The 13,689-nt window shown below is 42.9% G+C and overlaps 1 protein-coding gene across 15 annotated transcripts in view; it reads left to right on the top strand.

Annotated features, from left to right (window-relative positions):
- The window catches only part of PROM1 (prominin 1), a 106,691-nt gene that overhangs the window by 2,609 nt on the left and 90,393 nt on the right, over positions 1-13,689 (top strand). For 7 of the 15 annotated variants that reach the window (XM_037727943.1, XM_037727946.1, XM_017498742.2 and 4 more), the window contains exon 2: positions 3,683-4,113. In XM_037727943.1, coding sequence (XP_037583871.1) covers positions 3,894-4,113 — 220 coding nt within the window. In that variant the 5' untranslated portion in view covers positions 3,683-3,893. Of the gene's footprint in view, positions 1-1,857; positions 1,966-2,557; positions 2,818-3,003; positions 3,010-3,585; positions 4,114-13,689 lie in introns of those variants that run through there. The other 8 variants (XM_037727950.1, XM_037727948.1, XM_037727941.1 and 5 more) reach the window with 4 other exon arrangements.

The following is a 13,689-nucleotide window of genomic DNA, read 5'->3' as shown; positions in this document are numbered from 1 at the left end:
TTATACGAGACAGTTTCTTTGTGTTTTAGTACAGCGAAATAAACAAATGCGTCAAAGGACAAGCCGAAAACTTTAAACCAAGTGTTGTTTTGTTGGTACTATTTAAAATATAAAGGAAATAGGTTTTTCAGGAAGCAAAGAGCTATTTCTGAGACTGGTTAAGGGTCAGGATACTTTGTTAAAACAGTGGAAGCTGAGACTGGGGTAATTTTGTCGATTAAAGGACTTATTGGAAGAATGGGCCCTGGGTGACTTACGGAAGTAGCAGGAAGACTGGCTAGCCAGGCTTAGGAATCCAAGACACTCCATGGGACCCCTGATGGGTGGATGGCTGTGGCTGCCAGGGCAGGACCCTGGATGTGGCTGCTGGCATTGCTGCCATCATGGCTAGAATGAATTAGACACTGTCCTGCTTCAGAGTGTGCAGGCCCAGGCCCAGAATAAAGCTTCTGATTGGCCCAGCATGGCTCAGCCCCACCAGTTCACAGTTTGGGCACTTCTGATGGCCTCACAATCCAAGGCAGAGGTGCCTCCCACTCAACTCACAAAGGTGGCATCAGAAGTTGTGTAGCCCCCATGTGCCTCCAAAAAGCACCCTAGATGACAAAAGTCCACAACAAAGATCCTTTTTAAAAAGAAAGATTCTGAGAGTTTCCATTGAAAGAAGAAAAGAAAGTGATTGATCACCATATTTGCTTTTAATCCAGTATTGAAATGCAGTTCTCTGGACTCCAGAATCATGTTAGGTCACCCAGGCTGGAGTGCAGTGGTGTGATTATGGCTCACTGCAGGCTCAACCTCCTGGACTCAAGTAATCCTCCTGTCTCAGCCTCCCAAGTAGTTGGGACTACAGTTGTGCACCACTATGTTCGCTAATTTAATTTTTTTTTTTTTTTTGTAGAGACAGGGCTTCACTATGTTGCCCAGGCAGGTAGCAGTCCTTTCTTTGAGTACCAGCTGTGTTCCAGGCCCTGGGGGTATAGAAATAAGCCAGGAACCTGCACAGCAGCTGGGATAGATCAATTCAAAGCAACATCAAAGGGACATTTGGGGAGATTTCACCTTATATCTGTTATTCTGCAGTATGTTTGGAAGCCTGAAGTGTCCTTGGAAAGCAGCATGAAGTGGCTAGGTGGATACTCCAGGATCAGAGTACTCCAGGAACAGAGCTGTTTTCAAACTTTAGTTGTGAACAATCAGTCCCCAGGACAGCTTGTTAAAAATGCAGATTAATGGGCTTCATCCCAGAAATTAGGTGCATTAGTAATCTGCATTTCAAGTAAACACCTCGTTTTATGCTTGAGACAGATGCTGCTCTCAGTGGTTCTCGGACCTAGTGGGGTTTGCCAGGTAAGACTCAGAGCTTCTCTTTTTGGCACAACCTATTAAACCCGAGATGAAAAACTTCCTCTTTGACTTGACTTTAATCAGCTTCCAATGTTTCTTAATGAGATTTTAATATTTTCTTAATATGTACTTTAAAACTTCCTAGGGACCTACATTTTGGAGCAAGATGTAGAGAAATGTGGAAGTACAACTCTAGTCGCTGTCGATCTCAAATGATTGTCTCCTGTCTTTGCTGCAGGGAGCAGCTGTGTTTCATCTCACTGGAAATTTCCCTTCTCCTTTTTGTCACCAAGGGAGTTGGAAAGCCTATTTGCTCTTAGTTCTTCCCTGGGAAGTTTCTCTCTGGGCCGAGGCTTGGTGGCATTACCAGAAAGAGAGCCTTTCTCAGCATCTGAGCCTTTAATCCTTCCAGCTGCTATGCTGGAGGCTTAGCTCTCTGTCTGTCCTGTAGCAAAAAAAAAAAAAAAAAAAAAAACAACAAAAACAAAAAACGATACAGAGTACACATGGTATGTGTGTACCTGCAGTACATGTTCAAAGGGAGCCCTTTGGAAACACCAGGGTCGTGGTGTCTACTGTGGGTGTGATGGAGGCGGAACCTGACGTGTGGGGCACGAGGTTAGTACTGGCAGCCACTTGGGATGCCAGCAGCCCATGATTTGACAAAGGAAGAGTTTAGGGCCACTATATTGGTAGCTTTGTGCAGGAGTAATTGGAGTGAGACAGGACTTAGAAGATGAGGCAATGGAGGGGATCAGACAGGAATTAACATCTTTGCTCAAATAGCTCATGAAATCCCATCTCTTGTACGAAGTTTTCTTTGACTTGGAATATTGGTAGTGGGTCCTCTGGCCTCTTGTAAAGTATATCACTTTCTTCCTCATCCCCCTTCCCTTTCTCACAGTGTGTGTTTCAGGAGCACCCTGTACTTATCTAGAAAGTTAGTAAATATGTATCTAGCTCGCAAAATGACAGTGGCTTGCTCTTGCCCCAGAACACTTAATACAGACAGGAAGAGTGGTACATTCCAGATCCTCCCAGGTTCTATGCTGATTTGCCTAGTCTCATGAAATGGCACAAGGAAATAGCATATTTTGGCTTTGATGCCAGCACCTGCCCTGTGGCTCTGGAGCAGGCTGTGTTTGGTTTCCACCCACCTACCTGGATTAGCTGAAGGCCTTGCTCTAAAGCTTTGCAGCCTCCTCTCCGGGGCAGTTCCTGGTGCAGTCAGGTTACCTGCATTGGTGACTGCCGCTATTTCTTTGCCTGCCAGGGTTGGTGCCACTAGTGAAAGAAGCTGCTCATCAGGGTCTTACTAAACACCGACGATGTGCCATGCCCTGTGTTAAGGTCTGGGGGTTGAAAGACGAGTAGGACAGGGTCCACCATGGAGGCACTTTCTGTCCCATTCCCTTCACAGACGCTGGAGCCACAGCTGCTTTAGGATTCTTCTGTCTTTCTCCCTCTGCCGTGCCTTTCATCTGCGAGACCCCTAGTTGTCGAGGTGGTATCTTAGGCTGAAGGTTTCTATCAGGATTACTTGGTGAGCTTATTTGAAAGACAGGTTCCAGTGACACATATGTGTCCTGCCTCAAACAGTGTGGTCCTTATCCTTGAAGCCATGCCCTTCTAGTTTGGACTGGGGGCAAAGTGGAGAGAGGGGTGTTTGAAATGAGATTAGTGAGCAACTAAGTAGAATAGAAGCAGAGTAAGGTATATATAAGCGTCAAGGAGAACAGTACACACTTGGAGAAGAAATAAGCATATACTCGATTGCGGGGGCCTCAGTGGCTCTTACTAGAGTCTGGGAGGGAGGGACAGTGTGTTGAGGTCATTGTTAGATCTTGGACTTTGAAGGCAAATTAGTGGGTTTGAATCGCTACATGGCTACTCACCTGTGACCTTGGGCAAGTCACAGGTGAATTCTTTCTGTGTCTGCTTCCTCATCTGCAAAATGAGATAATGCCTTAAACAAAGAGGACCTCGTTTCTATCTGTGAAGCACGAAGGACAGTGCCTGGAATATAGTAGGTGCTCAATAAATGTTAGTTTCCAAGGTCCCAAGCCTTCTCTACAATACCTGGTATTTCCCGAACCCAAAAAGGGTCTGTGTTTTGAGTGTGGCCCTCCTGAGGAAGGATCTTCTCTGAGTCATGGCTTTGATGCCAGTGCCTGCCCTGCAGCTCTGGAGCAGGCTGTGTGCTTGGTTTCCACTGATCTATCCGGATTAGGCTAAAGGCCTTGCTCTAAAGCTTTGCAGCCTCCTCCCCAGGCAGCTCCGGGTGCAGGCAGGTTACATGCACTGATGACTCTCCTGCTGTTTCTCTCCCTGCCAGGGATGGTGCCTTGAGTGAATGAACCCCTTGGAGAACATTCTTCTACATCCCTCACCTCAAGCCAGCCCCAGCCAGTAAACGAAGATTCAGCAGATCCAGTGCTTGCTGCTCCTCTTCTGCTCAGGAACACACTTGTCTTCCCCAAGGCTCCCAGAAGCTCTGAGGCAGGAGGCACCCAGTTCTACCTCATGTTTGGAGGCTCTTGCTAGCTATGGCCCTCGTACTCGGCTCCCTGTTGCTACTGGGGCTGTGCGGAAACACCTTTTCGGGAGGGCAGCCTTCATCCACAGATGCTCCAAAGGCTTGGAATTATGAATTGCCTGCAACAAATTATGAGACCCAGGACTCCCATAAAGCTGGACCCATTGGCATTCTCTTTGAACTGGTGCATATCTTTCTCTATGTGGTACAGCCACGTGATTTCCCAGAAGGTAAGTGCCCATGGCGGGCAAAGATAGGGTTTATCCCCAAACACACCTACGATACTGTTTTTTAATGTCAATGCAATCAATACATGCTATATTCAGTATTTTAGTGATTGCTTTGCACAGAAGCAGAAAGCATTTAGACAGAGGTTAAGAAGACTTCTACCAGGTTAAACAGGTTGTGAGGAATGTTATTGTAAGAAATGGAAGCAAACAATGTTGCTGTGTTGGTCTTCTGAGTCTTTACCTTTTGTTTGTTTTTTTTTGGCTTTGTTTGGGTTAGAGCAATGAATTATTGTAAGGGACTTAGAGTAAAGTGAAAGAGTAAAAGTAAAAGCAAGGTTAGCGTAAAAAGTAAGAGTGAAGCTAGAGTAAAAGTTCAAGTTGGGGTAAAAATGCAATTGTGTATCATCAAAGGAGAAATGAATAATCATCTGGCATCTGATGGCCACCTCAGTGCTTAAAAATTTAACTGTCTTCTGCCCACCACAATAGGCAAATTTTGACATTGTTTAGGGTAGGGAAAACATGTTTACCTGATCATCTGTTTTCTTCAGTGCTAAGAGCTTGGGTGTGAGGAAGAGGATGGGCACTTACCGGAATCTTCATGCCACAGTGCTGTTATTCTTCACACACAGTGCTCTTTGCCGCTTTCGCCTTCTGAGTGTTTGTTGTTTTCTCTACTCTTCTGAATTTAGGATATGTATTCATAGAAATGGGATCATGAAAATAAAAATAGTCTGTGGGAAATGTCTGCTACTAGGGTTTGGCATCTAAATTTTTGATTGGCTTAAGTCTGTCCTAAGCCTGTTCTTTTAGCTACAAAGATTTGAATACAATCATTGACCATAAAACTTGCAGTAATCTTTCCTATCATTTTCATTAGCTGGTTGACTACTGTTTGTAAGAGGCTACTGGTGTGTGTACCTGCCTCTGTGTGAGAGAGAGGGAAGAAAAGAGAGAATGTATTTAGTGAGCCTCATTGCTTGTTTATATGATGGAGAGTTTATAGATTTTCATTAAAATACATTTTCATTGATTTCTTTAACACTTATTTGTCTTAGATTGGGCAATTAAAATAGATCGAAGTATAGTTGTCAATATTTCGCTCGTTTAAATTTCAGCTCACTGAAACAAATCACTTTAAATGCTTATTTTCATTGAAGAGAATTCTGAACTAATGCTATTTACTGTTTATGTTTCTGTTAAAATACTAACTTTGGAAATCCAAAACACAGAAGTAGAAAATTAGCTAAGTTTATTTATTAACATTGGATTCAAATTTACTCTTCTAAATAGATATCTCTTGGCTTATTTGGAGACTTAATATGTGTTACTGAATAAAATACCTACTAGTTTTTTTTTTAAAGAAATGTATTTTAATTTTTGTGAGTACATAGTAGGTATATATATTTATGGGGTTTAAGAGATATTTGATAAAGACATGTAATACATAATAATCACATCATATAAAATGGGGTATCTATCCCCTCAAACACTTATTCTTTGTTACAAACAATCCAATTACTCTTTTAGTTATTTCGAAATGTACGATTACATTATGATTGACTATAGTCATCTGTTGTGCTATCAGATACTAGGTCTTATTCATTCTTTTAAACTATTTTCCTACTAGTGTTTTTAGCCTTTGCTTCTTTTTTTTTTTAAATATAAAAGGCATAGAATTCAGTCATTGAATATGAATTTACAATGACTTCTTCAAAAAGATTGGAAAGCTTCCCATGTCTCATTCTAAGGCATATCATGTAATTAGTTAATCTCATAGTCTCTCCATATGTTGCTCTATTTTGGTCCCTTTAGATTTGATTGGAAGGTTTCCTCATACTTCTTTTTTTTTAAAATAAGCAAAAGCAGTATATTTTAAGGTCTTCCTTCTAGTAATCAAGTTAGAAGATGTCTTTTAGCTTACACAACTTCCAAAGCATTACAAGGTTTTTAACTGCAACAACGTTGTTAGACTGAAGGAGGGAACTGAAGAATTGTAATCCTAGTATAATCTGAGGGTATTAGCCTAGTTTGTCTCTTAACCTTCATCAACACTTATTCCTTGGAGAAGGAAATTCTCAAGTTTCAACCGTAGACCAGGGCACACCAGCATTACCCCTTTGGGAGGAAAAATTATTAGGTTGCTTAAATAATATAATATTGTATTTAACAGATGAATCTTGGGGTATTGGTTTTCTTCCATCATCCCATGTGTTTGTATTCTTTCACCTAGTTACTACATTCCCTAGTAGTCTCAAAGTGCCCACTGGGTGCTTTGCAATGTAGAGGACACATATAAGACAATCATTATCCTTCCATTTGGGGCCAGCGTGTTTCACAAGCACCAAATCATAAATAGATGCCTCATAATCCAGTATGCAAAAAAACAAAACAGAGAAAGAGGGAGAGTGTGTGCATGATTGAGTCCTATATATTGTTTATTAGTTGAATACCTTAGTACATTAACCAGACACAAGACTTCAGGGCAGGTCCTCTGTGAAGTAATGTCTGCATAGAAGCTGTTCTCTCCTAGATATATCCTTTCATTTGAAGCATGCAACTGCCCAATGGGCTCTTCGTGCCTGCTGCCCGGATAGAGCTGATATATTAAGGCAGAGAAATTGAAGTGGAGAAAGAGTTGAATTCAAGCAGAGCTAGCTAATAGGAGATGCAAGTTTTATTGTTACTCATATCAGTCTCCCTGAAAATTTACAGATTAAGGTTTTTAAGGATAATTTGTTTGGGGGAGGGGTTAGAAAGTGGGGAGCACTGATTGGTCAGGTCGAAGATGAAATCATAGGGAATAGAAGCTGTTGTCTTCCTCTGTCAGTTCCTGGGTGGGGGCCACAAGGCAGATGAGCCAGCTTATCTATCTAGGTGGCATCAGCTGATGCATGGAAACACAGGGTCTGCAAAGTATCTCAAGCACTGATTTTAGGCTTTACAACAGTAATGTTATCCCTAGGAGCACACGTTAGCTTGTGGCAGACTGAGAAACTCTCATCTCTAGGACTAGTTTTTTCTCCTATAATACACAGCTGCTTTGAGTGTATTTTCCTTTTATTTTACTATGATGCTTCTAACACGACCATGGGTTAGTACGGAAAATAGTAATTTTTGCATGTTAAAAGTGTGCATCGTAAAAGGCTGTCTGATGTGGATGATGAGTAGTGCCACTTTCAATTGTATGTGGCTGTGATGAACTTGGCGTAAGTTCTGACCCAGATCTGAGCTATTCTAATGGAGCAAGCAAGAAAAAAAATCTCCTCTGTTGTTAGTTTTATATAAGCTCTCTAAAATTATTCTCTGCCCTGTTTTGCTTTGTTTTTTTGGTTTTTGTTTTTGGAGATGGAGTCTCACTCTGTTCCCCATCCTGGAGTGCAATGGCGTGATCTTGGCTGACTTCAACCTCCGCCTCCGGGGTTCAAGCAATTCCCCTGCCTTAGGCTCCAGAGTAGCTGGGATCACAGGCACACATCACCATACTGGGCTAATTTTTGTAATTTTAGTAGAGATGGGTTTTGCCATGTTGGCTAGGCTGGTCTCGAGCTCCTGAAGTCAGGTGATCCACCTACCTTGGCCTCCCAAAATGCTGGGATTACAGGGGCGGGCCACCATGCCTGGTGTTGGTATGTTTTTAAAATTAGATTTTAGGATGGTCGACCTATTTGTAAAAACATTTTAGGTGAATCTGATTTGCTCCTGGGATTTAGCACATGTGGGAGTGAAATTGGGTGAGTTGGTAGAAGTGGGAAAGGTGGAGAGGTAAGCCTTGTTTCCATGGACTTTGAGAGGCCATCAGGATGTTGTAGTGTGTATAAAAGCTCTCTCTGTTGCGGGTAACAGAATCCTATTAGCTGTAAGGACAAAATTATAACAAATTTAGTGTATAGATCTCAATTGGCTATATTAGCAATTCTAGAATTGGACAACACTTTACTCCATAAAATTGACTAAGTGCTGCAGCGAGTCCAGCAGAGCCTAGCTTACTAGTCAGAAAAAGGGCTGAAGAAAGCAGAAACAAAGAACATAAAGTGAACTGGTCATTTCAAAGTTACTTTCCTTATAAGGCAGGGACATGGAGACAGAGCAAGAGGGAAATAACTGGTTACATCAAGTGACTTCAGGTTAAGGACCGAAAATGGAGGGAGCTTCATTATCATGCCAATAGAAACTGGCCTGTTTGGGAAATAGGCTGTTATCTGTCTCTCCTGATTTCTTGGAAGACCCGATAACAACTCAGTTTCTGTTTGGTGACTTTGGCATGGGTGACTCCATTTTGATTTTTATTCTGCTCTGTTGGGGCCTAGTACAGGAGCTTAGTCCAAAACAGCGGCCTCCTATCATTTTTATTTAACGTAGCCAAGGTAGTCGAAAACAGGGAGTTTCTCATCAGGACTCCAGTTTGTCTCAGTGCCCTAAGTGACATATGTGCCACCACGGAGGGGCCAGCCTTCACTCGGATTCTCCCTGCCTCCCATCTTGGCTTCTCTGTGCATCTACGCTGTGCCTCCTCCCCTACCCCTCTCCCTATGGCTGCCTGCACCCCACCATGAGGTGGAGAACCAGCTTGTCAGCATCATAGGTTTCAGGCCAGGTTCTTGGAGAATGACTGGGAGTTCTTTGTTTTTTTATCCCAATTCTCAATTCCCAGGGAGGGCCTCTGGCTCACCTGAACCAATCACCAACCATGGAGCCACTGAGTCACATGGCTGGGGTTATCTGTGTGAGCCTGGCTGCTGTGGGCCCTCACTGTCACCATGGTCTCAGAGGCAGAGAGAAGCAGTGCCCAGGAAAAGGGCGGCTGAGTGGGCAGCCAAATCGCCGTGTCTATGCCCATGTCCATGAAGAATCAGACTCCAACATCTGCGTGTCCTTACTTAATTCAGACAAAGCTAGCATTGTCGCCTTTAGAACGTGTGACTCATGCTGGCAATGGGCCTAGCCACAAATTAGGTCACAGAGGAATGAACTGATATCTATTGATCCTTCCTCCTCCATGTCAGTCACTCTGCTGGGCAGCCTACAGCTGCATCCCAGCAGTCAGAAGGGTAAGCACCACTGTATGCCCGCTTTCAGGGATTTAGGCGAGTCAACAGCACCAGGAACTGAGTGCTATTATTATCTCATTTTACAGAGGAGGAAGCTGAGGCTCAGAGGATCAAATAACTTGTCCTGGGACCTACAGCTCATCAGTGGCAGAGGCAGGGTTTGAATCCAGGCAAGCCAGGTTCATCATTGCCACTTTTCTTTTGCTGATGAGGAGAGCGAGACTGAGAGGTTACGGAGTGTCCAGGGTCACACACCCTGAAGGCTAAGGGTTAGACCAGGGCCCCGTGCCTCCCAAGCACAGGCTCCTCCCTCTGTACTGCACCTTGTTGCCTCAATGGAGGAGAAGATCTGCTGCACAGATTTTGTTTGATGTCTCCAGTGACCTGTGCGTGGGTGGTTTTGAGTGGGAGGTGACGTGTCTGCAGATTATAATAGACACTCCTAATTTTCCTTGTGTGTCTTGAATTTCATAGGACAGTCTTCTGTAACCAAACTGAAAAACTGGTCCTGGAGACTTTTATCCTATTACCTAGCCTGCAAAGTCCCTCTGAAATGGGTTCCTATCTTGTCCTACATAAATCATTGAGACAGGCTGTGCACAGCTGGGAAATGTCCAGCAAAAGACACCAGAAGAAAAGCTTCCTGCTCTGCTGATCTTCAGCGATGACATCCTTTCAGGAGGCCTTCAATACCTGCAGGAAACAATTAAGTATGAATGTAAATACGGAGAGCCTCCCTGACCCCCGCCCCACCAGCAGCTGCTGCATGAAGCCACCGTGGTATTAAATAGCATTTTTCCATTGGGCTTGAGCAGAAATGAAGTCTTGAAATTTACCCTTAGAGAAGGGCAGGAAAGTGTGGTCTGTCTGCAGGGTGGTGCCAGGTCAGAGCCTAGTGCAGGATGACTTTTCCAGGAGAGATGGCACAGATGGCCTGCGCCCAGGATCAAGATTCAGGAAGGAGCCCCATACTCAGTGGCTCTGGAGCCACTGCCTGGATTTGAACCCTAACTCACATCCATGAGCTCCTTGTTGCACGAGTTACTTAATAATCTCTATTCCTTAGTTTTCCCTTTGTAAAGTAGAAATGATAATAACAGTACCTGCTTTTCAGGTCATCTTAATATTTATTTAGGTAAATTATATTTATAAAGCATTTAGAATAGCACTTGGTAGATACTGTTATATATGTGTTTATCAAACAAAATATGAAATATGAATATATAAAATCCATATTTATTAAAGGCTTTGAAATTAATCTCAGGTCTTGGTGATGACATGGCCAAAAAAGAAGTATTTATTTGGCCTTCGTTTTATTGGTTTCCTAGGGCAGCTGTAACACATTATCGCAAGCCAGGCAGCTTCAAATGGCAGAAGTGTATTCTTTTGTGGTTCTGCAGGCACGAAGTCTAAAATCTAGGTGTGGGCAGGGCCACGCTCCATTTGAAGACTCTAGCGGAGAATCTTCCTTGCCTCTTCTAGCTTCTGACGGCTCCAGGTGTTCCTTGGCCTGGCCAGGATTACTGTCATCTCTGCCTGTCTTCACAGGGCCATCTCTGTGTCTCTTCCTTTCTAAGAACACCTGCCACTGGATTTAGGGCCAGTCCCAAGTCCAGGATGATCTCATCTCAAGATACTTAATTATGTCTGCAAAGACCCTTTTTCCAGGTAAAGTCAGCATTCACAGGTCTTGGGGTTAGGACTTGGAGCCATCATTTTGGGAAACACCGCTCAGCCTGCCACTCCTGCTATATTTTATTTTAGTTAGTTTTCCAAGTAACCTGTGCTGCTCAGTGATATTAACCCTTGCACCCAAGGTCATATTTCTTGAAAACGATGGAACTGGATTGAAACCCAACTGTCTGATTCCAAGTGCTTGTTTCACTTCTGCAGATGTGTAGCAAGTATCTACTGGACGTCAAGCCTGACGCTGTTGGGCGGATGATGTTGACTGGCTTCCCTTGCTCTCAAAAAACTGACATTCAGCTGAGACCTCCATTTCCACAGGCAGCTGTGACACAGGGCAGGCTGGTCCGTGCTTACTGTGAGGTATGAATAGTGTTCACAGCTGTCTAGAGGAGGGGTTGGTCATGGTGGAGGCAGTAAGAGAAGGCTTCCTGGAGGAAGCAGCATTTGAACTAAGCTGTTTCGAAGAGTTCAAGACACAGCTTTCCAGGCAGAGGGAACTGAGGTCTGAATGATGCAAGTTTAGATGGGCTTATAGGACACGACCTGGGGAACAGTGAGGCTGGTTCCCTGCATGTCTGGCAGGTTGTGAGGACATGAACCGGGGAGCAGCTTGGAGCAGATGGCACACAGGCTCTGCACTGTCATGCCTTCAGGATGCTGCAGACAGTGGAAATTGGGCATCAGTCAGAAGAAAACCTCTAACCCTGTCCACAGTGACATGAAGGAGAGCAGGGGGAGCGCGCATTGACCACTGAGTTTGTTTCTGGAAATTGTTGTGTATATTTGGACACTAGTGGCTTAGCTCGGTCCTATTCACAGTGTGGCTTTTGGGGTCGACACTATCAGCATCACCAGGGAGCTTGTGAGAAATGCAGATTCTTGGGCTCCATCCCATACTTCACTAAATCAGAATTTTCTATTTTTTAAAATTTAAAAAATATTAAAAATTTCAATGATAAAGTATAATGCATATGGAAAAAGTATGTGTAAGCTTACAACTTGATGACTTTCACAAATCGCATTCATGTAACTAGTACTCAGATCGTGAAAAAGAACCATCCCACGGAAGAACTGCCTCCTGTTTCCTGGTCACTGTCTCCTGCATCCTCCCAAGGGTAATGCCCACCTGACTTTCAATAGCATAGATTACTCCTGGTGGAATCTCACATATATACTCTTTGGTTTCTGGCTTCTTTTGCTCAACATTTTATGACATTAATCCATATTGTAATTTGTAGTTGTAAATCTTCATTCTCGTTGTATACTCTTCTATTATGTGAATATACCATTGTTTGTTGATCCTCCTGCTGCATTGGCATTTGAGGGGTTTTTGGTTGAGACCATTATGCTTAGTCCTGCTATGAAGATTTTTCCTATGGGTTTTAGTGACTATATGTACACATTTCTGCCGAGGATATACCTAGGAATGAATTGCTGCAGCATGGGGTATGCATTTTTTCATATCTAGTAATAGTACCAAAAAGTTTCTCAAGTGCATATACCCAGCAAATGTTTTAAAAACATTATTATGGAGGATTTCGAATATGTATAAAAGTAGGAGGAGAGTCCAACGAGCCCCTATTTATCCATCACTCAGGTCCAGTAACTTTCAACTTATGACCAGTCTTACTTTGGTTCTATACCATTCACTCCTCCTACCCCCTTCCTTTACACTGAGGCAAATCCCAGTTGTTCTGTCATTTCATCTGTCAGTATTTCAGTATATGTCTCTAAAAACAAGAGCAATAATATTATCATGCTGTGGAAGTTAACAGTATATCTTCATTATAATCAAACATTCAGGAAATGTTCAGTTTTACTGATTTTTCTCTAGATGCATTTTTAAAAGTTTTTTGTTTGAATCAGGATACAAATAATGCCCATACACTGCAATTGGTTGATGTATCTCCTTACATCTATTTTTCTTTTCTTTTTTTTTTTTTTGAGACAGAGTCTCACTCTGTCATCCAGGTTGGAGTGCAGTGGAAAGATCTGGGCTCACTGCAACCTCTGCCTCCTGGGTTCAAGTGATTCTCCTGGTTCAGCCTCCCGAGTAGCTGGGACTACAAGCATGTGCCACCATGCATGGCTAACTTTTGTACTTTTGGTAGAGGCAGGGTTTCACCATGGCCAGGCTGGTCTTGAACTCCTGACCTCAGGTAATCCACCCACCTTGGCCTCCCAGAGTGTTGGAATTATAGACGTAAGCCATTGCACCCAGCCTCCTTACATCTATTTTTGATTTATACGGTGCCCCTTTATGTCTTTTTCCCTCTTGCAATTTATTTGTTGAAGAACCAAGTTGCTTTTCCTACAGTATTTCCTTTAGGCTGCATTTTGCTGGTTGCATCTTTATGGTGTTCTTTTTTCATGTTCCCCTGTCTTCCATATTTCCTGTGAACTAGTACTTCTAGAGATCAAATTCAGCTTCATTTCTGGGGAAAAGCACATTTATAGATAATGTCATACATTTGCATCAGGAGATGGATATTTTCTGGTTGTATCTTTTTTGATGTTGCAGCGATGATGATCACTGTTTAGATTTATTCATTCATAATGGGGCCAATCCTTTCAAAATCATTCCCAAACATGCTCTCAAATATATTGCACCTTTTTAGGGGGAAAGGGAGATACTTTACATATTTTGTAACTTAAACTTTTTACTTAACATTGCATCATGGGCATCTTTCCATGTGTGTTCCTAATAGGGTGTTGCCTAAATTAAGAAGGTTTTTTAAGCAAGGAACTTAAAACATTCACCAATCTTTTGATGTAGAGCCAAGGCTTAGACTTTGTTTTTATTAGGAGTTAATTGTTTGAAGTTTCAAAATTAGTG

Source organism: Cebus imitator, unplaced genomic scaffold, assembly GCF_001604975.1.
Source record: "Cebus imitator isolate Cc_AM_T3 unplaced genomic scaffold, Cebus_imitator-1.0 Scaffold249, whole genome shotgun sequence".
NCBI classification, from domain to species: Eukaryota; Metazoa; Chordata; class Mammalia; order Primates; family Cebidae; genus Cebus; species Cebus imitator.
The sequence above is the reverse complement of the archived record's forward strand: the minus strand, read 5'-3'. Positions and strand labels throughout refer to the sequence as shown.